Source organism: Watersipora subatra, chromosome 11 (genome assembly GCF_963576615.1).
Source record: "Watersipora subatra chromosome 11, tzWatSuba1.1, whole genome shotgun sequence".
Classification (NCBI taxonomy): Eukaryota; Metazoa; Bryozoa; class Gymnolaemata; order Cheilostomatida; family Watersiporidae; genus Watersipora; species Watersipora subatra.
The window spans coordinates 35,741,583-35,761,118 of NC_088718.1; the positions used below are offsets into that span (position 1 = coordinate 35,741,583).

Sequence of the window (19,536 nt, forward strand, 5' to 3'; positions counted from 1 at the left end):
AACTCATGCGTACCCTATGCTGATGATCACCTATAACAATATGCACATCTATTGACATCATTTTTGAAAAGCCTGGGTACATAATTCTCTTTTGAACGTTTTAACTGTGATCAAGTTTTGTCGATTTAAATCTTGAAACTTCCTGGCAGCCATATCACCTAAAACAACAAACAAAACCTCAAATAAGAGAAAAATATCTATATTTTTTGATAAAATCTTTTAAACTTTGACATGAGTAACCCTCTAAATAATGTTATTGGACTACAAAGAAGGGGTAAATAAGAGTACTACTACTTTTCATTTAAGCCAGCATTAATCTTACTTATGTATCATAGAGTATATCATTATCAGGTACAACAGACTGACATCAGTTGACAATTGCACACATCTCATTGACCAAATCTAATAGCAAAAAGTGCGTGAGTTGTTTTAGACATTCACCAGAACCAAGCAGATTTTTTTCCTTTTACAACAAACATAGATGGTTAGAAAGGGCAACTTTCCATTTCCATGACATAAAACGAAACTTAATGGGTGACATGTGAAGCAGAATCGGTGTTGTTTGGAATGGCCAAATTTTAATAGTCTGGTTTCATTTCAACTGCATTATCAAAGAATACGTAAGTTAAATTTCCATTAACATTGCACGACAGCGATGATGATTTTGGACCTTTAAAAATATGTAGAACAAAGCCAAAAACCAGTTGTGTATACCCTTTACCATTGTCAATGGACATAAAACTAGCCAAAAAACCATTGTGTATATATACTGCCACACTCAGAGGATGCAAAGCTTAAAGGTTGACTTGCAACAAAATTCACATTACAGTTATTTAGTATCATAAGATTCATCATGTCTTACTCTGTTGTGTTGTAGGTGCAAAATATATGGGAATGTTATTACAAGCTCTTAAAAGCTAAAAAACGAACAGTTAATCACAGCCACACGAGACCGCCGTAGTTTGGATTCGCTTTCCAAAACGGCTCAAATAAGACGTAGTTGTTACAGGATGGTTTCCGTTTACACTTTCATGCAACCTTCTTCGTCGAAATATTTTTACAAATATACTTCACGCATTCAATAAAACCATGTCTATTGTTCTTACGCGTCTGTTTTATCGTCATTGTAATGCTGTCACTTTTAGCACTGATATCTTTTAACTTACCGTAAATCATTAAATCATTAAACTTTTTAACCTTAGCTCGAAGGAGTACATATCATTGTCTGATAATCATGGCGAGCCTGCTGGTCACATGTGATAATCGAAAAGTGTTGCAAAAATTATTTTCGAAGTATTGGGTCACATGATCAGATTACGACTTGACGATTAGTTCAAGCCGAAACAAAACTGCAAAGTAACGACCATCTATATTTGATACGGAGTCTTCGGTAAAACCCGAAGTGTTTGTCATAAACTAGTGCTACGATATGTTTTATAGTGAGCTTTTTATTGGCCTTTCAATACACGTGAGAACATCACGTGACAAAACGATAACCAAACTGTAATGACTACGTCAGATAAATAAAGAGATTCCAATCTACGGCGGCTTTTCATTTTTGAGCTTTTAAGGGCTTGTAATCACATTTCCACGTATTTGGCACCTACAACACAACAGAGTAAGACATGGTGAATCTTTTGATACCAAATAACTGTAATTTGAATTTTGTTGCAAGTCAACCTTTAAGAATTTTGGACAAATTTTTAAGCCTAGACCGACACTATCCAAAAAAAGAACCACCCCCACAATATAGAGGGGTTATGACAGGTTTATTTTTGGATCAGCTCGAGCTATTTCTAGACATTTCTACGCCCACCATTCTTAACGTGTGCGTAATATTTCAAAGGCTTTTAGGTAACTTCCACCATTGTGACATGAAGTCAAGTGGATGCTAATAATGCATTAGGTACTACTGATTACACCTATTTAACAAAAAATTGAAATGAGTAATTATAAAAAAGCCTAGATCCAATTAGCTGTTTCTTGTGTGCCTCTGTTGGATACATGTGCGGAGACCAGTAGTGAAGTTAAAGATGGACTTGCACAGAATTTTAGGAAATTTTATCGCAAATTATTGGTTTTTTTCTATCCTTTGTGATTGTTTTTGATGTTTAAGATGATCTGACTGCACGAATGCTTCAAGATTAAAATCGACAAAACTTGATCGCGGTTAAAATGCTCAGAAGAAAAATAGGTACGAAATGTTACTAATTGTTATCATTGCCATCATTGATATCGTCTATTGTGTTCAAGATGCATTGTTAAATATGTCTCTATTCTGCCAGTCTCTTTGCAAAATATTATAGACATCATAATCACACTTTCACTCGACTTGAGCATTTTAATTGCGATCAAATTTTGTCAATTTTAATCTTGAGACATCCTGACAGTCAGATTATCTCAAACATCAAAAACAGTCTCGAGTGATAGAAAACTACTGATACTTTCTGATAAAATCTACTAAAATTCTGTGCAAGTTCATCTTTAAGTATGACACTATAATATATTTGTAGTCTTGTTGGAAGAAACTATAAAATCCAGAATTACATCCTTAAAAAAGGAGTTTGTTGTTACAACAGAATATCAACTTCTACGAAGTTTACAACTTAAAAGGCTGATGCACCCAACACACATGTTTAAATGAGATTATGGAAGTTTGGTTTATTGAAGTATGGAAATGCGCAAGTGAGTCAAAGAATAGTCTGTTGACTTCATATAGTTCTTTGACTAAATTAATAGATGCGACTTGTTCTAGACTTCTAGCAAAATCTAAACGACCAGGAAAACAATGACTTGGTGAGAAAAACATTCCAAGGATCTATACCTATAATACCGGTTCTCTCTCATGTAATAGATCGAGAGCTATAGCGGGACACGTCCCTAACATCTAAGCTATTATTAATACCAGATCTGGTTTCAACCACCTCTTAACCAAGCCTTCTAGCCGACACCAGTCTATGAAGATTCATTGCGTGGATCAATATAGGAATCTATCACATTCCACCGCCTAAAGGAAACTCACTGAAGGTAAAGACTAAACCTCAAGATAAATTTCCTAAACTGAGTACTTAGATGAAGCTCTGCTCGCGCTGTAAATCATCTTAATTATAATAAATATGTTCCAAGCACTATCTGAACTTAGATTGGCCTGTCTGGGGCTAAAACATCATTCTTGCTTAGTTCCACACCAATCCTCTCCAATCCTTCAGACTTGTAATGCTATGAACCCACAGATGGAGACATACAAGAGCTGGACATGCCTGCGGAATGCTTGAAAAACATGACATCACAACATCTGCAAATGAATAATGCCAGATTGAACAACTGCCAGTAGAACTAGCAGTTGTTCAATCTATGAATACAAAGATATATGAAGATCCTGCAGTCAGACACCAGAGCTTTTTAGCCAAGGTTCCCAAAAACACATGACAAATAGCAAGAACTGCACTGCAGCACTGAAAATCATACGCCTACATGCATTTTGTAGTCACCATTTTAGTATTGCTCATACATCTCCTAAGAGTATAGCAATGTTTATAGAAAATTAGGTAAGAATATCATATCTTTCATGAGATGGTCTTTTAAATTCAAAGTAAACTAAACCAGACCTTAACCCTGTTACAATGGTTATTCTTCTGTTTCACACTCCCATGAATAGTTTAAACATGTTGAAGCCAAAAATTTAACTTGAAATATATATTCAGCTAAAGACTCCATTTGAAACACCTTCTACTTAACTAAAGACTCAACTTGAAACATCATCTATTTAACGAAAAAAATGATTTAAAAACTTGACATGAGTTAAACTTGACTTGAAAAATTATCAGCTAAAGATTTAAAACACCATCTACTCTGCTATAGATTCACATACCTACTCATCTACTCTCAGCTCCTCCTCATCTACATACCTAAAAGCTTTAATTTAACCTTCAAACAACTGAAATTGTGGTAGGTAATTGCATTATAATGTGAACCATATTTTAAATAAAGTCATTGGCAAATTAATAGTAATAACTCCAGCTTTCAGCAGTACTTTTGGATCTTTAAAAATCTCTGCTATCTGATGAGATGATTGGAAACAACTGGGTCAATTATAGGCATGATTTCTGATCTAATCAATAGTTTACTTTTAAACTCAAGATTTAACTATTCATTTTGAATGTACTCAAAAGTGTTTTTCCCTTGACATATGTTAGGTTATAGACTACTTATTTTTTATCTTGAAATTAGAGCTATAAAACTTCATCGCTGACATATTCTAGCAATTTCTGTGAAAGTGATATGACAACTCCAAACAATCTACATAAACTCTAAGTTACAACCTTCTACATCCAGTTACAAAACTGACGTAAGTACTCTGATAAATTAGCACAAGTTCCAGGAGGTTAAAAGTACAGAAAATCTGTTGTTTCACTTACTTATTTTTCCAACATGGATTGCTGTGCCTGAGCTAGTTTGGGCGGATGGAATAGACAGTTTTGCTTGATCGAGAAATCCAGAAAAGCTATCTCGACTGATAACCACTCCTAAATCTTCTTTACTCTCATGTGTCAGTTTTTTCGCCATAAATCCGCTAACAGGATGTTCATTTGAAGACTCCGTTGATAGTGTAGAGTTGTCACACACAAGTCTGGGGTCACAGCCAGAACTACAACCACCCAACATGGCAATGCACTACAATCAAACGCTGTCATAGCCAAAAGCCCTTTTAAAATATAAAAAAAATGTGTTGGGAGTTGTCTTCCGTGTAATCGGCCAAATAAAAGTGAGCTGACATGAGTCGTCCATCTTGTAAATCAATGTCTAACTTAACAAATTTTCTTTAAGTTCATTATTGAACTGTTAATACTTGTTTGCATATATTTCAAGTTTAAAGACTGAAGCATACTGGACGGGTATGTAAGGCATGCAAAAAGCTAGTATTAAAAAAGAACTTTCAGAAAATTTTAGTAGGTTTTATCAGAAAGTGTAAGTATTATTTATATCATTTGTGATTGTTATTGATGTTTGAGGTTATCTGACTACTAGGATGTTTCTAGATTAAAATCGATGAAACATGATCACGGCTAAAACGTTCATAAGAAAAATATGTTGTTAGTACTACTTACTAATACTAGTTGCTATAGTTGCTATAGTTGATATTGACCATTGGGTTCAAGTTACAGCTCTACACGCCTTTGTTTTGTCGATCTTTTTGCAACTACAGACAGCATAATCGCACTTTCGCTTGATCTGAGCGTTTTAACCGCGATCAAGTTTTGACAAGTTTAATCTTGAAACATCATGGCAGTCAGATGATCTCGAACATCAAAAACAATCACAAATGATAAAAAAAATACTTACACTTTCTGATAAAACCTACTAAAATTTTCTGAAAGTTCTTTTTTAATACTAGCTTTTTGCATGCCTTACATACCCGTCCAGTATGCTTCAGTCTTTAAACTTGAAATATATGCAAACAAGTATTAACAGTTCAATAATGAACTTAAAGAAAATTTGTTAAGTTAGACATTGATTTACAAGATGGACGACTGTGATTGTTATTGATGTCACAAATGATAAAAAATTCTAATACTTTTCGTTAACATCTTACTACAACTTTGTGCAAGTTGATCTTTAAGCTGAGAGGATAAATTTTTTATATGTTAACACAACACAAGGCGGACTATTTTTCCCATTAATTTTACTTATAAGTAAGTAGCAAATCACTTAGTTTTAATGGAGAAGTTATTTCCAACATAGATTAGGCCATACCACTGTGCTTTTCTACTAAAACTCACAGCAGATTTAAACATATACATGTAGTGCCATAGGAAGCTACACCGTCAAGCCCGGTTGTTGAAGCTTCTCTAGGCTGAAAAACCGCCAAAGACCAACCAGAAATTGGTAATCAGTTCTGTACCTGCTGACATGTGCCGGCACTACACCGACATGCCATAGATAATCACATCGTCTAAACTTGATTTACTAATGCTAGTCAAGAGAAGTACTGACAGGTTGGGCAGGTGCCCTCACGTTCACTATCTGTCCTAGACGAACACGCCATAAAATACTCATCAATACTGAATGCATAAATTACATCTGCTGTGCGCCGAATACATATTGCCTTAAATTCTGCTCAGTAGGAGTTGGAATGTGGACGTCTTTTTAAAAAATTGGTGAGGTGGTTGATTCCTGCACTGTCTTTTGAAAATTGGCAAGAGGGTTGATACCTTCAACCAACTACAATTCAAGTAGCCAACAAGATTCTTTTAGTGGAATAAACTAGCTAGTTGCGTATAAGTAAAAGTGAAGCGGAAAGAAAAAGGAATTTATTCAAGAGTTTTGGATTTTCTACGAGTAGGTGGTAAGCGGTTGGAAGTTTGAATTTCAATCATGCAGCTTTCATAACTTTATGAGAATTTTTAGTTTTTGTCATAATTTCTAGATTGGGATGCAAATAGAGACAGTAAATCAGAGCATGTCTGTTAATACGTCATCAAAAGCTGTGAACAGAGATCTTCATAAACTTGTTAATATTTTAGTCTACAATAAACAAACGCTAACCTTAAGACAAACACGCTTAATGTATGCTAAAATGTTTTATTGGATTCGTATAAAGGCATTAATAGAGTAATTACAGGGTTGGTCACAATGCTGAAAGTGTCATATAGAGGATAACTCCTAGTTTATTAATATTCATAATACTAAACAAATGCTGATCATACACCTCATTCCATGGTTAATATTTTCTGAGATTTTGTCCAGTGCAAGCTTCGCATAAAGTGTTTAAGACAGCCCTGTAAAATGTGATACAAATAATTTTTTTAAAAAGACAGTCATCCAAAGTGAACATGTAACAAGTATACGATTAATTTTAAGTTTTAAAACTTGTTTTAATAAATGTAAAAGGCAAAAGGTTAGTTGCTTTTTAACCCTCAATTTCCTTTGCACACAATTTAACCCTGTTAAGCCCAGAGGTATAAGTATTGATTCTAAAATTATTTCATTGGTTTATATGAGCTGAAAGGAAGATTTTGACCTAATTACCAAAAAAAAATTTCATAATAGGTAATATACATTGTTTTTTATAAATGTTGCATATACGCAACATTGGGCTATAAGTGAATGAAAACAACAGCTATTTTCATTGTTAACAAGCATAATGTATTGTTGAAAGCCACAAAGTAAATGCCAACAGAACATGTATAATTACATTAATAATGATAATAAAAATAGTATGACATGATGGTTAGAAAATTATTTTATGATATCAAAAGGTCTGATAATTTCCACTACTACTTTTTGTGGAAGTTTGTGAAGCAGTTTCTATCCTCCGTAAAACATAATCGAACTTCACATTTTGTACATACAGTTGTAGTATAACTGTTCTTTAGCTTGCAATGCCTACATCTACCCCTGCTCTCACATTTTCCTGGCCAGTGGCCTATGTTGTCAAATCTAACATCCTCATTGACAACTACCACCTTAGAAATTTTCTTAGCTGCCGCTGAATCATCTAAGGATGGCCGACCTCTCTTCACTGTATTGACATTTATCAAAGCATCAGCTACACCAGCCTACAACGTGTACCATTACAATTTACCCCAAATAAGAGTTGCATTTTTTGTTATATGCAAAATTCAGAAGTCACTATCAGCATATAGGTACATCTACAGCAAATCTAAATTGTTTTATTATACAATGCGGTATAGGTGTATTATATCATATACATAAATATATGTACATTTATGTAGGATATTATCTGGTATTATAACAAGTATGAACTGATTACATTTATGTTTACCTGAAATTTCCTTCTGCTAAGCATTTCTTTCTTGGGTAGTCCTAGCAGCCGATGTTCTCTCCTATATATGTTCCAGGCATTTACCATGGCTAATGTTACAATATGCCAAAACAAATACATATACCATCTTCTTGACCTTAGCTTGAATCGATAAGCTGCAGTAAAAGAATCTAGGAGATCAACGCCGCCCATGCTTTGGTTGTAGCTTGCTACTATAGCTGGCATTGCAAAGTACTCATAGTTCTTTTTACTCTTTACCCATCTCCTGACTTGCTGTGTTGGCTCAACACCTGTGACAGAAGAAAGCAGGCTGACTGCCCTATTATCATACCATCGCACTGCAATGATGTTATGGTTTTGATCTACTCGATAATCGATGGTACCACGCCCTTTTTTTTTTAGCTCTTTTTCTTGCAGTAGCGCACATTGGCCCATTCTATTTTTTCTTACTGTCCCTGTGTATCTCATCCCTCTTTCATTTAGAGCAGTTATCAATCCCATACTAGTAAAAAAGTTATCAGCAAATATTTTGTAATTAGAATTATATTTCAATGATTCCGTGAGTTTTAGAACAACATCAGCTCCTTGGCCTAATGCACTTCTTTGACCTGTTCCACCTTGGTAGACGTCAAAGTCATATAAAATGCCAGCTGGGTCAGCCCTTCCCCAAATTTTAAACCCCCACGGATGTGGCTTTCCTTTTATGTACTGCTGTATGGGGTTTGTCTTTCCTCTAAACTCGCACATCATTTCATCAATGCTGACGTTTTCTTCTGGTGTAAGTTTGAGGCAGTTTTCTCTAAACGATTCTAGCCAAGGTCGCACTTTCCAAAGTTTATCCTTCTGTTTGTTTTCGTCACTGACTGTAAGATTGTTGACCACATGCAGCTTGGTGAGCAAGTCACGAAATCTATTTCTGCCTATAGCGGTGCTGACAGGAGGGTAGCTGGTTTCAATCTCCCAGTATTGTCTGACTGATGACATTCTAACTAAACCCATGTGAAAATACACCCCAAAAATCTTTTCAATTTCCTTGTGGTCAGTTTGAATGGAAGTTCCAGTTTTCTGAACACTATAAATGTTGGTCTGCTGTACAATATTGTCAATCATTTCTGTAGAAATGAACCGCCTAAAACATTCCAATGGGGTGTGAGTCGCTCCATCTACTGGTGGTTCAGGTTTTGGACCAGTGAAATCCAATGCAGATGGTGTGAAATTAGCCTTGAGCCACCGATATTCTCTCCTCTGCCCCCGAACTGCATTCCCATTTGTTGGTTCCTCTTCTTCTTCATCTTCTGATTCATTATCAGACTCCTTGCAAAAAAAATGTCAACGTCAGCTTCCATGTATCAGTAAAATTTTGTTACCCGAGTATCATAGGCTATTGCAAATGTCTATAAATGTATTTACATGGGCATATGCTTATTATGGATGTATACACTATATTATACTGTAGTATATGTACATAAATTAGTATGTACGCTGTATAAGGACAGTTGCAGATATGTGGATATATGTGGAGGCCTATATAACTTATACATGTATGTACATTAGTGAATATATGAATAATTTGTTATAAAATGCATATACCTGTTGTAGTTGCAAGTTAGTTGTTTGTTGGGTAGCATCAAAATCATCATCGTCATCACTTTCTAATCCTTCATAGTCACTGCTATTTCCATCTATCTCATCTAATACATTGTCCACAGTCATCCTGCGATGTTGAGCCATGATTTTATAGTATACCTACATAACAAAATAAAGAGATACAGGTATTATAAATAGTTATACTAATAAGATATTACTGTATAACTATATATTTCTAAAGCCAGACCATACTTTCTTATAAATGTTCAATGTGATTTTATTTATGTTATAATTATTATTCGAAACTTTATTACAAATTTCCCTTTATGAAAATGCAAATTGTAATATTATTATTATATATGAAATCTCAATGTCTGTATCATGATATACCTAATATTTTATACATGATTGAAAAATGTAGCTTCCTCATTGTTACAAAGCATCTGATATTTATCACTATGACCATATTCTTTGTTGTGCACAAGTCCCAATGTTGCGCTGGCGCAACACATAGTTTGACACACACAAAAAAAGATGTTATAGACTAAATTTATGCAACATAAATAGTTTATACAGTTAAACTACCTCTGCACTTGAGTCTAATGTAAAAAAATTCTAAAGTTCTTACCTGAGAAGAAGCAAGGACAGCTAAGCTAAAATGGCAACTTTTCCCTCTTTTTGATATAGTCACATGGGCAACTTTGAAACACCCTCCTAGGTCACATGATTGATGTAACCAACAAAAATCCTTGGAATCCTTGTAGAAAACATGCATTAGGATAAGACAAATCCAGTTTTAATGCCACAGCAATATTAACTTGGTACTAAATTGCCTACAAAGTTTGTGTTGCGTATACGCAACACAGGGCCTAACAGGGTTAAGCGTTTTACGATTATTTGATAGAGTAGTAACTATGCCAGTCGATTACCGCTTAAATCTGTGTATAGATGATAACTCCCAGTTCATGGATATATGAAAGACTAAATTAGTGTTAATTAGGTAGCCCACTTAACTATAGATATTTTTAACTATTCTGTCATCTGAACCTCTCCAGGGAAAAAATAGGTTATCTCAAACCACCCGAGATATCCAAACTAAATGGAACACAGGCTAAAGGCAACTATATGACAGTGCAAGGTTGCTTTGCTAGATGCCCAACTCTCATATACAGCAATACCTCACTACTTTGTGATTCAGCTTTCACAGCGTCTGTACTTAATGAAGTAAAAAATATTCACCAAAAATTAAACAAAATTAAAAACCAACATACATAAAATACATTAATCTCTCGCATACTCTGACCTCATGAAATCCTTCCTTGAGCATCATTCTGATAGCAGTCGCCATTTTTCTATTACATTTTGCGATGTGTGAAAGTGCAAAGATCTTGTGAGTTGTGACACCCTCCATCATGCCTCTTAAAGGTTGACTTGCAACAAAATTCACATTACAGTTATTTGATATCAAAAGATTCACCATGTCTTACTCTGTTGTGCTGTAGGTGCAAAATATGTGGGAATGTGATTACAAGCTCTTAAAAGCTAAAAAAACAGTTAATCGCAGCCATCACGAGACCGCCGTAGTTTGGATTCTCTTTCCAAAACGGCTCAAATGTGACATAGTTGTGAGAGATGGTTTCTGTTTGCACTTTCATGCAACTTTATTAGTCGAAATATTTTCACAAATATACTTCATGCATTAAATAAAACCATGTCTATTGTTCTTACGCGCCTATTTTATCGTCATTGTAATGCTGTCACTTTTAGCACTGATATCTTATAACTTACCGTAAAAATTTGTTAAACTCTGTAACCTTAGCTCGAAGGAATACATATCATTGTCGAAAGAGTGCATATCATTGTCTAATAATTATGACGAGCCTGTTGGTCACCTGTGATAATCAAAAAGTGCTACAAAAATTATTTTCCAAGTATTGGGTCACATGATCAGATTACGACTTGACGATTAGTTCAAGCCGAAACAAAACTGTAAAGTAGTGAGCATCCATATTTGATACGGGGTCTTCAGTAAAATCCGAAGTGTTAGTCATAAACTAGTGCTACGATAAGTTTATATTGAGCTTTTTATTGGCCTTTCAATTCACGTGAGAACATCACGTGACAAGACAATAACCAAACTATCATGACTACGTCAGAGAAATAAAGAGATTCCAATCTACGGCGGCTTTTCGTTTTTGAGCTTTTAAGGGCTTGTAATCACATTTTCACATATTCGGCACCTACAACACAACAGAGTAAGACATGGTGAATCTTTTGATACCAAATAACTGTAATGAGAATTTGGTTGCAAATCAACCTTAAAACAACAAGACCATTTAATGAATCTAAGAAAATGAAGAAAATGTTTAAAATTACGAAAAAGTGACTTTGTTATCAGTTTCTATTTCATGGAGTCTCCCCTTTTACACGGGAGGTGCTGGTCTTGAGAGGTTACTGTATAGCGTGAGCCAATGCAAGTCATACGCAAAGCTGTACAGGAAAAAAGAACTGATGAAAATCAAAACAGTCTGAAGTACAAACAAATGATGAAGTTTACATATTTCAACTGACCCATTTAAGACAAACACTTGACACATTTGAACAGGTAGATCTATCTAACACAAGCAAAGTATTTAAGAGACAGAAAGATTAAGTTGGTTCATGTCTAATTTTATATAAAAAACCAAATTTAGTGAAACAATAAAGGAGTTATCTGCTTTTCCTACAATGTACAGCACTTTTCGGACTATTAGCCGCTACTTTTTTCTGATGATTTGAGCCATGCGGCTTATAAAAGGGTGCGGCTATTCTTTGGCGTTTTCTTTGACCGCTAGGGTGCATTAACCAGAATCTCTGGTTAGTGCGCCTCTAGCGGTGAAAGAAAATACGAAACAATGCTTAACGATACTGTTCCGTTAGGCACTAAGTTAAAAAGCGTCGGTTAATACGAAACAGTGCCGTTAGACACTGTTCCGTTTTAAACAGTTAAGTTGCCACCGTGTTAAAAAGCACCGTCCTGAGTTCTGCGGCCTATACAAAGGTGCAGCCTTAGTATTGTTTTATATCGGTTTTTGGAAAATAAAGCAGATGCGGCTTATATAGGGGTGCGGTTTATAGTCCGAAAAGTATGGTAATGATAACTCCAAGACCAGGCAATTGAATAGAGTACATTTAACAATTGACGAAGTTTTTAATATTCTATAACTCCTCTTCAAAGCAATCTAAAATTTTACAAAACCTGACATGCCGCTATATTATAAGAGATTTCATACACTGTACAAAAAATATCCAAGTTTTCATGAAATCTAAAATGCCACTTATATTATGGGACCAAGGGAAGTACAGGTAACATGTGGAAAAAACCTGAAGATTTACCAGATCATTGCTTAAACACAAGAAGATAATTAAAACCCTTCGTACTTTGCCTGTATGATATCCTCTACATGTATAGGAAACCTGCTAGGAAGCGTCACAGCATCAGGAAGCCATGTATAGTCGGCAGCAGCCGCCAGCAGGTGGAGGGAGTAGATAGAATTGTAGCAGGTGCGTAGTTGTACAAGGAGTGTTTGGCTCAGCAACCTGTCAGAAACAACAATATAATTAGCCACTACACAAGGCACGGGCACCAGAAAAACATACGGCCTTTAACATAGACAGCAAGTTTATATATTGTGTTTTGCAAAAACAATGCAGAAACAGATTCATAAACGTATAACGCGGAAACAGCAGGTGAATATATTGTGAGTTTTGGATATTATCCCAACAACATTTCTCTTTTTCTTGTCACTTCCACTTGGCTTAGGATCCATGTTAACAACAATTTTATGTTAAGTTAAGGTGAGTGCACACCTTCAATGTCAATTTACCGTAAGTTAATTTTTTCACTGTTTTCTATACAGCAAGAGCTATGCTGCAAAAAAATTATATACGTCTAAAATAAATGTCTGTCCATCTGTTTGAAACCAGGATTAGAGATTAGGATAAAATATTGCTTTCAACGAAACTTTATCTCATGACATTCAGCTTGGTATATTGACACTCTAACACCTCCACCAATCAACCGCCTTTGAATACTTTTGAATAATTGTGTACATACTTATTCTCTGCATTTCATCGGCACCCTTGATGATCTCTTACGGAATAGTAGACTACCAGGGTGCTAGTATATATAATAGAGATAGCCTATAATAGAGATAGCCTATAATAGAGATACTATATAATAGAGATACCATATAATAGAGATACCATATAATAGAGATACCCTATAATAGAGATACCTTATAATAGAGATACCCTATAATAGAGATAGCCTATAATAGAGATACCCTATAATAGAGATAGCCTATAATAGAGGTACCATATAATAGAGATACTCTATAATAGAGATAGCCTATAATAGAGATACCTTATAATAGAGATACCCTATAATAGATATAGCCTATAATAGAGGTACCATATATCAGAGATACCTTATAATAAAGATACCCTATAATAGAGATACCCTATAATAGAGATACCATATAATAGAGATATCCTATAGGGGAGAGTGGGGTAGGTTGAGCCAGAGGACAGGTTGAGCCATAGTGATTTTTTTGAAAACCATTACACATTAAAAGTTGTGTTCTTTTCCAGAAGGTCAACGCTCAACGTCAGCCATTTCAAAACCATTGGCAATTGCATCAGATGCATGGTAAATGAAATATTTCTAAAATAGTGGAAAACACCCTAAAAAGTAATTCTCGTCTACCATAATCAACCGACTGTATTTTTTTCCCATTTTTGTTTACAATCTTCTCATTAACATATATTTAGAAGCAGCATGTTTATGTTAATTTTTTCTTAAATTACCAACGACTTCCAAAGATATTTATTTATTTTGGCATTTGAATTCAACATGAGCATAAGGGGCAGGTTGAGCCAATTGGCTTGGGGGCAGGTTGAGCCAGGCTCAACCTGCCCCCAAACCAATTGGGAGATATGTAATCTAGATGAAGTGGGCATTGCAACTGTCCAGGTGCTTGCTGAAGTGATTAGCTCTAAGGGTAAAAACAGGTTGGAGCCGTTGTATCCCATGAGCGTGGCGAACTTTCTACTTTGTGCTGAGCAATAAGTGCAGGTGGAAATTACATACCACCTTTTTTCATATTTCTGAGTGTCTTCATGAGACTCTGCTACTGTTACTAATAATGATATGCTACAAACTACTTCCGCTCAAGAGTACACTCCTATTCAGGCTTCAGCTTCTAAGAGAAAAGTCATACACCAACAAATTATGCCTCTGCCTACCACAGGACTCGGAAATCGATCTAGATGTAAAAGAAAAAAGACGAGGTCTGCAATACTGACTGACACCCCAGAAAAAAATCAGACTAGAGGAGGGGTTCTGATAAACAGAAAATTAGGAAGAAACAAAATTCTATCGAAGGCGAGATAACAGAACAAAGGCATGAATCCACATCAGAAGAACTAGCAAAAAAGATGTTAGATACAGACAGTGACAGCATGGATGACGAGCTAGTTCATGATATAGCTACTCAACTGACAAAGGAAACACTAACTATGAACAGTCATGTACTAGTTAGTACATGACTGTTCATAGTCATGTACTAACTAGTAGAAAAACTCAAACCTACTATGTCGAGCTATTATCGGTGTAGAAAACAACCTGTACAAAATAAACTTTATGCGTAAAGCTAGTGGTAGTGCGGCCTTTTTTATCTACCCTGAAAAACAGGACATAGATGAGAACATTGGAAAAGAGAATATTGTTATGGACTTGGGTAATTCTATCAGAGTTGGTAGAACCAGTCGACTAGTGAGCAAGGTTATGTTTTCAGTAGATATTAGTGGCTTCAATGTTCAAGAAATGACTGATTGCAAAGTTCCGAACAAACATTTGTTAAGTGATTACATAGCAATATTTTAGTCTAGTTCTAACACAAATTATATTTTAATCCTGTAACAATAGTTTTTTATCAATATTTTAAAAATATTTACCAAAATAATATGTTAGTAGTAAGCAACCTTGTTGTATTGACAGCATAAGGTTCTTCTCTAAGATCATTTAAAGTTTGCAGCTGTTTGGTTACATTTATATGAGTGGCTCGACCTGCCCCATAACAAATTATTGAATGGCTCTACCTGCCCCAAGTGTGGGGCAGGTAGAGCCAGGGGAAGACCTTTACTAAAATCATTGTAAAAACCAAAAGCATTATTTTACAGGCTTTTTCTTTGACGCACTGCTGCTAAACATTGTGGGGTACATTAATCTCAAATATTTGTGAGAATAGTTTCAATAGTTTAAAAATTAACTTAAAAAATAGAAAATGTGGCTCAACCTCCCCCACCTTCCCCTAATAAGGATACCCTATAATAAAGATACCCTATAATAAAGTTGCTCCATAATATAAATACCCTATAATAGAGATACCCTATAATAGAGATACCATATAATAGAGATACCCTATAATAGAGATACCCTATAATAGAGATACCATATAATAGAGATACCATATAATAGAGATACCATATAATAGAGATAGCCTATAATAGAGATACCTTATAATAGAGATACCCTATAATAGAGATAGCCTATAATAGAGATACCCTATAATAGAGATAGCCTATAATAGAGGTACCATATAATAGAGATACCATATAATAGAGATAGCCTATAATAGAGATACCTTATAATAGAGATACCCTATAATAGATATAGCCTATAATAGAGGTACCATATATCAGAGATACCTTATAATAGAGATACCCTATAATAGAGATACCCTATAATAGAGATACCATATAATAGAGATATCCTATAATAGGGATACCCTATAATAAAGATACCCTATAATAAAGTTGCTCCATAATATAAATACCCTATAATAGAGATACCCTATAATAGAGATACCATATAATAGAGATACCCTATAATAGAGATACCCTATAATAGAGATACCATAAAATAGATATACCATATAATAGAGATACCATATAATAGAGATACTCTATAATAGAGATACCATATAATAGAGATACCATATAATAGAGATACCCTATAATAGAGTTACCCTATAATAGAGATACCATATAATAGAGATACCATATAATAGAGATACCATATAATAGAGATATCCTATAATAGAGATACCATATAATATATATACCATATATGTCATTTTCTGCTCAAAGTGCGGCAAGAAAGAAACTGATACTTTTAAGGCTGACTTTAGGACCTTTGTTATTCAAATTGAATTTGAGAACTTGCACCGACTTGATACTTTACGATATGTGGAATTTTTACGTGATACGAGCAGACAAATCCTAATAGTTGTCAAAAATACATCTTATTACATAAATAGACAAAGATTGTTATCACATATGATTTCTCCGAGAATGCCAAATAGTTTATGTTTGTGACGTGTCAAGTTCTATCAACACGAGCAACATTATATCACTTATATATTATATAATATATATCTTATATAAATTGCTACAACTATACTGCTACTTGCTGCTACTATCATCAATGTAATAGTACTTCAAATATGGTTGGATTTTATCGCAGTTGTTTAGCTACTACCACAATAGCATGTGCAAAATCTTTTATGATTGACATCAGCCCGATGAATATGAAAACAGCCGACCGTTTTTAATTCTTCTCTACATTCAAAGTCAAGTAGTTTCAAGATATGCTTCTTTGGGTGTTACAACCATTATTTACTGGAGCAAGTGCTTCTACAAGAACAGTTGAGTTTCTTCTCTCAAATACTATATGGAATGTTGAAAACTTAACATGTTGAAGTAATTGTACATAAAGGTTTGACTTTATATGCCAACATAAACCTCTAACTGAATGCCACCTCTATTTGACCACCACTATGGGAAAAGGGTTGAAAAATAGAGCGCCTCCCTCTAATTGAACGCCAACTCCATATTTATCAAGAGATCTTTGACAAGTTGGAGGTAAGTTAGCAGACTTAATGCATACAAAAGGTTTAATATCGTTCCACCAAAGAAAGAAGGCAAAATATAGGTGACATCCGCTCAACCCATAAGGCTAAATTTTTCTTACGAAAATTATGATGAGCCATTTGAAAAATACAACGCGGGCCTCGATTTGAACACCACCTCTATTTGATCGCCACCATAGAGGGAGGGTTGACAAAAAGAGCGCTATGGCATTCAATTAGATGTTTTACGGCAAATTAGTTACAAGCAGCGGTGAACAGACCGGCAGCATTTGAACAGACCAGCTTATGAAATGCAAGCCATAACAAGCAAATCTGACATCAGTTTCACTATGACTTTAAATATGGAGAATTAATTATAGTAGGCCTACATCGTTTACGAAACGCTCAGGACACACCTCCTTGAACAGATCAACATAACTCTACTAAGATTATCTGCTTCAGACTGGATTAATAGAAGAGATTACCTAGACCAAGATTATCAAGATTAAGATGGACTAGTGTATGGATTAACTGGATTAAGATATACAGCCAAACCTCTACAAACAAAGGTAACTTGCTCCTAGATTTTCAAATAGTAAAACCGTCATATGTTGAAGCAAATACTACTTTAAGAATACGAAGCAGTTCATAACTCAGCCCAAAAACCTTAGTTAACTCTTAATACCTACCACATTCAAGTGCATATAGCCTTAAGACAAATGTACCGTAAAAATGATGCAAAAATATAAATAAAAGAAACTAGTAAAGCGATAATTAATTAAAATCTATGTTTCCAGTTAAATTTTCTTTAAGGACACACGACGTCAAACGTAGGCTTCGCGATGCAGTGAAACTAATGAGAGAGCTACACAGCATTAACTTACCCTGGCTTAAAAAAACTAGTTGAAAAGCAAAGTAACTTAATTTATATGCATATTTTTATTCCTTTTCATTTTCTAATTTTTTATTAGCTCCTTGAAAAGCATAAACAAAACTGCGATGTCTGAAAAAAGCTTAAAACGGAGACTCGACTGTGAATAGATTAACACTTCATTCAATTGAGGATAAACCTCTCCTCTAGAGCAGGGGTTCCCAATTGATTCGCTGGTCTCCCCTTTCCAGACTACGAAAACTCTATTTCTCCCTATTCTATCAGGCTTCGTTTGCTTTCAATCTGCATACTTTTTCATATTTCGTCATTTCTACATTCCACAGCACCAAATATTAAGTATCACAGCATTTAGTGGTTTAAATTGGAAAATCCCCAAAGTTATAGTAAGTATGATGAAACTATGAATCACAAGATAGTACACAATGTAATAAACACCCAGCTTATTAACAACAAACAACAATATGCAGCATGTAACTATTACGCACAGCTTTGCAAATACAATGTATCAGCAAAAATTTATAAATAAAGGCCGGAATTCCCTGCCCCTGAAAACACTCTCCCTTGGGGGAATTCCCCACCATTTGGGAACTACTGCCCTAAAGGAATGGAGGACAAAACAAAACATTATTTTCTTTTGAGCGGCCGCACCTCACCAAAATTTCTCTGAGCATTTTACCGCAGTCACCGATATTGAGCCAATGATAACGCAAGTTATATTCTGCGAAAGCTTAAACATTTATGTTATAGGAATTGTACGTTATACAGACAGCAAAATTCATGTAAATTGCCTAATCCATTTCACGATCTTCCCAACCTCCAGACTTGGGCCTTCAAAATAGGAAAGAAATTAGACTTAACTTTTTAATTTAATGACTGTACAGCAACTGGGGTATTATTAGTTTGTATCAACGACTTTTTTTTATCACTTTCACTTGATTTGAGGTCCATGATTACAGTAACTTTACATCAAGTTAAGGGAAGTGTACAGCTTCAATGTTAATTTGAATCGATTTTTCATTTTATTCTACACAGGAAGGTCTGCGCGACAAAGAGTAAGACAAAATATATTTACTATAGTAAGAACAGTGCCTGTCTGTCCATTTTTCCAAAATCAGGGTTAGAAGTTAGGATAAAATATTGCTTTAAACAATACTACAACGCATGACATTCAGCTCAGTAGACTGACTCTCTAACACCTGCACCAATTAACCGCCTTCAGATATTTCTGAATATTTGTACAACTACTTATTCTCCACGCTTTATCAACACACCTGATGATCCCTCACACTGTATACTTGACTACCTGGTTAGCGGTACCG

At 34.9% G+C, this 19,536-nt stretch overlaps 1 protein-coding gene across 1 annotated transcript in view; it reads right to left on the reverse strand.

The window, feature by feature from the left end:
* LOC137408544 (nucleolus and neural progenitor protein-like) overlaps positions 1 to 19,536 on the reverse strand; it is a 52,093-nt gene that overhangs the window by 23,047 nt on the left and 9,510 nt on the right. The window contains exons 5-6 of the mRNA XM_068095108.1: positions 12,794 to 12,952; positions 4,419 to 4,648 (exon numbers count right to left, since the gene is read on the reverse strand). Coding sequence (XP_067951209.1) covers positions 4,419 to 4,648; positions 12,794 to 12,952 — 389 coding nt within the window. The remainder of the gene's footprint in view (positions 1 to 4,418; positions 4,649 to 12,793; positions 12,953 to 19,536) is intronic.